General features: G+C 53.2%; 1 protein-coding gene across 1 annotated transcript; it reads right to left on the bottom strand.

The window, feature by feature from the left end:
- Nucleotides 1-4206: 4206 nt before the first annotated feature.
- LOC122689869 (melanoma-associated antigen 8-like) lies at nt 4207-4971 on the bottom strand. The gene has a single exon (XM_043896650.1). The coding sequence runs from the start codon at nt 4969-4971 to the stop codon at nt 4207-4209; it is 765 nt and encodes a 254-aa protein (XP_043752585.1).
- Nucleotides 4972-8053: the final 3082 nt, after the last annotated feature.

Below are 8053 nucleotides of genomic sequence, written 5' to 3' on the forward strand. Positions count from 1 at the left end.
GTAAAACCTATAGAAATCTGAGTAAAGCATGGGCTTTAGCTGATAACAAATAATGCATCAATATTTCCTCATTAATTGGAATAAATATATCATATTACTGTAAGATATTAGGAATAGGGGAGACTGGGTGATATCCATAAGAGATTTCTGCTATTCTCACAATTTTTTTTTCAAGTCATAATGGGTTACAAGGGTTAAAAGGGTTACAAAGGAAAAGGTGAAAATAAAGACTATTTTCAAAATAAAAAAGGCAAGGAAACTTTGAGCACAACATGCTGAGTATGTTAAAAAAGGACATAGAAAGGAAACCAAACACAAGCACACGGAACCTGTAAGTGTGAAACAACACTTGCTAAATTAGCTTCAACTTTTCCTCTCCCTTAACCTCCAATCCCATATAATATACTAACCGGCCTCTTTCAGAAACATCTCTGGATCCACTTTTTTCTCAAGTCGCACAAACACTGCCCTAATCCAACCTCATAGATGTTTTGCCTGGATATGGCAAAAGCCACCAACCGAGACCAGGTGTAGACCTGGAACCCATTACTTGCTCAAAAACCACTTTAAGATGTCTGCCAGTATGATTTGCCACAGAAGTCTGTCAAGATCCAGGCAGGGGTCAATGTCTTGCCTTGGATACAAGGGTCCAGAGCAAACCTTTAGCTGTGCATACATGTGAGTGCTCGTGTCTGACTCTTTGTGACACCATGGACTGTGGCACACACCCCCCCAACCCCATCTCCTCTGTCCATGGGATTTCCCAGGCAAGAATAGTGGAGTGGGATACCTTTTCCTCCTCTAGAGTACTTTCCCACCCAGGGATTGAACTTGCATCTCCCACATTGCAGGCAGATTCTTTAACACTGAGCCTCCAGGGAAGCCATGAGGAAACACAGGGACTTCTCAGAGGAGCAGAACACTCACTGAGAATCCTTAACCCAAGGGAGGTGCCTGTCCAATCTGTGATGCCCTGGGCAAGATCAGCTTGGGAACAGAATGGTGTGTGTCCACACAGAGGCTGCCAAAGAAGGTGCTGGATCCTGGAAATGACCTCCAGATAAGTGGTGGGGGTGAGGGGCAGTTTGGGCCTCCTCGCAATCAAAGGCCTGAGGTTCTTATGTACCCAGAGCAAGAACCCAACCACACCTAACAGTCATATCCCATAAGGTGCATGAGGAGTACCTGCCATGAGAGCTGCCACATATACATCCTGGAGTGCCCCTGGGGCTGTGTTCCCAGCCTTGGGCCCAGAGCACGGACGTCCTCATGGAGGCCAGGGCGGCAGCTCACTTGCAGTGGCACCTGCTCCCCCCTCCCTCTTCCGGCCAGCCCCAGACAAGTCTGATGGGATCTCCAGGGGCTTTCTGCTTCCATGTCTTTGGGGTTGTTGACCCTCTATGCAGCCTGCACCCGTGGGCCCCAGATTCCTCTCCTACCTGGCTCCTTTCTGAATCCTCATTGGAGTCTGGAGCCTCTGGCGCCTGAGGTAGCATCCTCCCAGGAATCTGCTAGAGCTTTTCCTCTGCTCAAACAGCCCTAATGGGGACACCAAAGTCCTAGCTGGCTCTGCAGGTGGCTGACCAGACACCCCTCTGCCTCTAACACTCAGGCTCAAAAGCCAGGACCTCACAGTCACATTCACAAGACCCTGACTTTCCTCCAACACGCTCCACAGGGATTCCACAGGGAATGAATGGTCTGATACACCTCAGAATCTTAGAGATGTGCCCCGCACTTCCATGGCAATGACCACTACTGACCCCCCACGAGGAGACGTGCCCAGGGGCTGCATCAAGTCCTGCTGGCTCCACCTGAAGCACAGTGGAAGGGGATGCTGCTCTGGGATTTCCAAATAAAGTTACACACATGAGGTCATCAGGGCCAGGGCCTAATCCACTCTCAGTGGGGGGTGGGGAATGGGGGGCAAACAGGACAAAACCCAAGGCAAGGTTCCGGGGGAGAGGGGGCACTGTGGGCAGCAGGGGTGGGGGGCCTCGGGGCTGGGCCCCACGAGGAGGATGCCCCCAACCCCAGCAGGGGCCTTTGGCAGCTGGCTGCTGCCCTCCTGATGGAGACTGAAAACAGCCCAGAGGGGGCTGACAGTGCAGCTCGTGGGGGGCGGGGGCTGGCTGTGGGTCTTTCTTGGGGGTGGGTGGAATTCCTGAAGCCAGTTCCCTGTGGGGCGGCCTCTCTCAAGGGTCAGAGGTGAGGGATTTTAGTCTCTGGAAGAGGAACCACACTCAGAGTGGTCTATGTCTGTGTGTTTTCCTGACTTGAGGATTAACCCCCAGGTGCCCGAGTCACTTCAGAACATATGGTTGTTGACAAAATGCTTCTGCTCAAAATTCACTGGCCCCGGGTCATCATATGACCCTTCCTAAGTGAAGAGGCCTGGCAGGGTCGTGTCCCCATGTGTGCAGGGAGAGAGGAAGACAAGAGGTGCCTGAACACCTGACATCTCTCCAATTCCACACTGCCTAGCAGATGCTCCGCAAGAGCAGCAGTTAAAGCTCTCCTTTGTTTTGGGGAGGAGAGTCTGAGCAGGTCACATGGGTCTTGAAATTCTCCACCTTTTCCAAGTGTCCACTGACTATGTGGCTGCTGCCATATATGTGGCCAGAATCACATTACTTGTTCCCGTTTTTCTCTGGCACTCAGCATGGAGAGCTGCCCCTTCAGGCCCCTGCACCCATCCACACCCCCACTGCAGTGACCTCACCACCTCCTTAGGCCCAGAAGTCGCTCCTGCCTTTTGATGCCAGGCACAGCCTTAACCTGGGTCTCTCCTGCCTCCACACTTCTGAACCTGCCTGAACCCAGGGACGATGCTGGATGTTGCATCTTTACTGGCTACTACTTATTTCTCGTGTTACTCCCATCTCAGACTCTGTCTGTCTCTCTTCTGGAAATTGTTTTGTTTTCAGGACACCTCAGAGAATTGGCAGCTTAATTAGAAATGGAATAGAAAACCACTCAGAATTGCTGTTCTGTGTTTTCCTCCTAAAGAATATATATCAATTTCGCTGTTTGTGTGTGTTTTGGGGTGGAGAGCAGTGTCTCCAGCTGGGCACAGCTCACTCAAAGATCCCAGGATTCTAGTCACACAGCAGGTCCTGTCCACTTTTGCAGCATCTCTTCACTCATTTCGTCCAAATGAAATCTAGACCATGCTCACAAGTGAAAATAAAAAATTCCAGATGACCAAAGAAACTGTTATTTCAATGTACTTGTTAATCAGCTTCCCAAGGCAGAGACAATAGGGCTACCACAGGGAATACTGGCCATATATCAAAGAGCAAGATTCACATTTCTCTAGGATTCCTAGCAGATGGTGGATAGAACACACCTATTTCATCCCTGTGGTCAACAGCTATGGGGCAAGAGCCTGGACCCCTTCCTGCCTTCCTAGAAAGAGAACTCTCTGGGGTTTATCCACAAACCAAAAGGACACCTCACAGCAATGATCCGTTTCAGAGATTCCCCTCACCCCCAAGACAGACCTCATGTGACTGTGGCTCCTCGACCATTGCTGTAAGTGTGGGGGTGTCCTGCTACTCCTATGTGTCCCCACTGTTAACATGGCCTTTCACGGAGCAGAGAATCTGTACACGTCTTTGGAATAACTGAACCTGTGAGCAGGGCTCTCAGATTGTCTGCTACTTTCTTTAATAACCCAGGAAAATTCAATTAACTGAGATCATTTAGTTATTGTGAATGACAGACAAGAAGGCCATAAGCATGAATTGACTATGATTACTTTTAGTATCTAACTCTTCTCCATACAATACTATTGCTACAGAAGTTCACATTTCCAAAACAGTTCTAATTTCGATTCCATTGCATTCTGTTTAGGACCACAAAACAAAATGGAAGACTTTCCCATCTCTCTTACAAAAACTCTTGTTTTTGAACTGTGTAACATCAGATACACTCGGATCAATATCATTCACAAAGCTAAGATATTGAAGTTTCTTTAGCCTACTCTGAAACCAAACTTTGAAAAGTTTCTAAAGAAAACATTCTAAAGATGAATCCCCATGTCATCATAGAGAACAGGAACCAAAAGATGCTACAAACTGGTTCCCCCAACTAGCCCGGGCCCTCACAGTTTAGAAAGCTGACTACCCCCTCTTTAACCACAGAGAGAAGGAACAACCTGGCTGCTGCTCTGTCTCAGGCCCCCTATTCCTCCTCCCTCGCATCTTATGCAGACAGGAATGGGAAGGTCCTCAAAGCCCTTTGGTTGACCCTGCGCATAAATGCCATGACTTGCCACTTGCTGGTCTCCACATAGGCCCGGGGACCCCACAGGAACTCATAGCAAACAGGGTGGCTGTCAGGCACCTGCTGGTACCGCAGGTATCCTTCCCGCACCCACACTTGGGTCAGAAGCTCCCTGAGCTCCCCAAAGACACACTGCCCACTCCCAACATACACCCCCATCCTGCTGAGTGCTCCCCAGACCGCCTCCTCAGGGGCCGGGTCTCCAAACCGCATGATCATGCTGAGGACCAGCACCAGGAAGCCGGCCTTGGGCAGGCCCACCCCATCGCTCAGCATCTCATCGCAAGTGAGGCCCAGGATGGGGACCAAGATGTAGATGTGCTCCGCTGGGTCCACCTCTTTCACGTCCACGCCAAAGACCAGCTGCAGGCACACTGAGACGTCCCTGAAGACCACCGGGAAGTGCTCCTGGTTATCCCTGAGGACCTTATTCAGCATTTCCGCCTGGGAGGTCAGCTCCTTGGCTCGATACTTGAGGAGCAGGAACTTCATCAGTTTACCTATCATGCTATCCAGAATTTCCTGGGGCAAGGCCTCCATAGGAGCAGAGGAGGATGCTGGGTGGTAGGAGGCCAAGTGGGATGCGGACTCCCCCACCTCAGCCTCCAAGAGCGGCACCTCGATAGGGCCCTGGGCCTCGCCTGGGTCCTGAAGGTCTTCCTCGGGTTTGCTGAGCTCACTCATCTCAACCACGAGCACAATGCCTGAGGTGAAACAAGACACGGAAGTGAGGCAGAGGTACAGATGGGGACCAAGGGCCTCTGGGAGAGAGGAGGTGTGAGCAACCTGGGCTAAGAAATGCATCCTGGATGGTACGACACAGGCCACTTACAGCTCTCCCCTTGAGGGGTTCTCTCAGACCTCACAGGAGAGCTCCTCCTGGGAGGCCAGTCCCCTGGCTACCCGAAGGAGGAAGGAAGGTGGCTCCCCAGGGTGTGGTCAGTACAGCCCGAGATTTCCGGGTTCAAAACAGTGTGAGGAATTGGGGCCTTCTGGGCCCCCCCTATGTTCTGGGATAGGGAGCCTCTGGTTCACTTCAGGTCACCCTCTCACCTTGACTCCTGATACTGCCTGTCTGAACTCAGGACACAGGCTTCAGACCTCTGCCTTCGCCTCCCGGTTCCTGGAGCTCCTGTGAGAGAAATGGAGGTGACATCTAAGGGCTATACTGTGGCACAGCCCTGGGCCTTCTGTGCTGCTGGTGGGGACAGACACTCGGATTACACCCAGTTGTGTTGTGGGTACCTTGTAATGCTCACCTTTCCCCTGGCATGACCTGGACGGTCCCCTTTGGAGGAGTAGAAGGAAACTCGAAACAAGACACAAGCCTGAACAGAAAGCACTGAGGGGCCCCACATGCGGCCGCACCTGTCCAGGGCCTGGCGCGGGTCCTAGGCTGGGGAGGTGCTTGGTCCTCAGCTCCTCCTCACGTCCTGCCTGGCCTCCAAGCACTCGCCACAGGGGCAGGGGTTTGCTCAGTCCAACCTTGGGGTTGGGGAGTCCAGCCTCTGCCAACCTGAAGCCTCCAACTCTGCCCGTAAAACCTCACCTCCTGGGTTCCCTAAGCCAGCGGTCAAGAAACTGCTCACCCCACTCTGGGCCCTCCAAGACCCTCTTGCAAGGGCCAATTCCCTCCCTGTTGGGGTCTAACTGCCTCAGTCCTTCCTTGCATGGAGCCTAGACTCCAGACAAGACCTGCAATTGTCCCGTCCGCCATTTGGAGGTTCCGCTGCTTTCAACAGGTCTCCAGTCTCTCTGCCAGGGTTGTCAGGCAATGCGGCACGAGGTCATCTTGCCCAGGGACTACCAGGGTTCCCTCTGTTCTGAGATCTGGCTACTCTCAGTCCTCCCTCAGGGTCCTCACCTTGATTTCCAGGAGGACCTAGGCTCTCTCTTCTCCCCACCATAGTCCCTGCTCCTCACACCAGGTCCCCAGTCTCACAGAGCTGGATGTCAGGAACTCAGGACAGACCTAGTGTGCTCTTCTCACCTCGAGGGCTCCCAGGGCCGATGGCAGGGGCAGGGATCTGTGGGGTTCCATCACTCTTACCTTGGGATCCCTAGAGTTTTCACTTGGGGTCCCTTCAGCCTTCCCTCAGAGACCTCAACTTATCTCCAGGGACGACTTCAGATTCTCTCCTCTCCCCTACTAACGCCCCAAACCTCATACCAGGAGCCCAGTCTTTCTGATATGTGGATGTCAGTAAGTCATCTCTCTATACTAGGACACCAGGCTGAAATCTGGATATTAGGAAGTCAGCCCCCTATCCCAGGTCCCCAGTCTCTCTGAGACCCAGTCAGGAAATCCAGCATACGTTCATCCACCCAATGTCCTCCCAGAGCCCACTCTGCTCTGGGGTCCAGGGTCCCCATAATCCTTCCTCAGTGTCCTCACCTTGACTCTCAAAAGAAAGAAGACCTTTCCCACTGCCCATCTGAGGCCCTGAACCTTCTAACAATTGCCTAATATTTCTGAGACACAGATGTGGAAGTCAGAAGAGGCTGCCAAGTGCTCATCCCACCACCAGGGTGGCCCAGGGCTGACAGCAGGGTCAGGGATCTGTGGGGTTCCTTTTATCCTCCCTCAGGAACCTCATCTTGAATCCCAGCATATCTGGGGATGGCCCTTGTGTTGACCAGAGGCGGCACCCTCACATCAAGTCTCAGGGAGCAGAGAGGGTGGATGAGCACATGCTGCATTTCCTGACATCTGGGTCTCATTGAAACTGGGGATCTGGGAAAGGGGGCGTAGCCTCAAGTAAGCAGAGGGAAGAAGCCCAGCTCCTCGAGGGTTTCAATTTGAGGCAATTTGAGGACACGGAGTGACGATTGAGGGGACCCTGGACCCTAATCAGAGGAGACCTCAGAAAAGCCTGGAGCTGCTGTTGGTCCTGGTTGGACCTGGGATACAATGAGCCCAAAGTGCATGGTCTCACTTCCTGATATCCGGGTCTCTGAGTGGGGACCTCGCATATGGGGTGGGACCTCATGGGGGCCGATTCCCAGGTCCTGCAGGGTTGAAGACCTTGAGGACCCTGAAGAGGAACTAGAGGACCCTGAACCCCTAATCAGAGGAGACCTCAGAGAAGCCCGACTCTGTTGGCAGTCCAGGGCAACCGTGGGGGCAGGATGAGTGCCACAGGCATGAGCTGACTTCCTGACACCCGGGTCTTCAAGAGACTGGGTCCTGCTATAAGGGGCGGGGCTTCAGTTGCGGAGAGGTGAGAATCCAGGTCCTGCGCAGAGGCAAGGTGAGGTTCCTGAAGGAGGACTGCGGGCACCCTGAGTGAGGACTGATGGAACCCCACAGATCCCCATCCCTGTAGTCGTCCCTGGGAGCCCTTGGGGTGAGAAGAGCACAGTAGGTCTGTCTGACTTCCTCACATGCGGGTCTCAGAGGGACTGGAGGGCTTGTGAAAGCAGCGGGGTCTCAAAATGGCAGTCGGGACAATCACGTGTCCTGCCTGGAGTCCAGGCTCCATGCGAGGAAGGATTGAGGCGGTTCGACGCCAAGCTGGAGGGATCTTGGCCCTTGCAAGAGGGTCTTGGAGGGCCCAAGCGGGGTGAGCAGAGTGAGCAGTTTCTTGACCGCTGGGTTAGGGACCTCTGGAGGTGAGGTTTTACAGGCGGAGGTCGGAGGATTCAGGTTGGCAGAGGCTGGACTCCCCAACCCCAAGGTTGGACTGAGCAGACCCCCGCCCCTCTGGTTAGTGCTTGGAGGCCAGACAGGACGTGAGGAAGAGCTGAGGACCAAGCACCTCCCCAG

This window comes from Cervus elaphus, chromosome X, assembly GCF_910594005.1.
Source record: "Cervus elaphus chromosome X, mCerEla1.1, whole genome shotgun sequence".
NCBI classification, from domain to species: domain Eukaryota; kingdom Metazoa; phylum Chordata; class Mammalia; order Artiodactyla; family Cervidae; genus Cervus; species Cervus elaphus.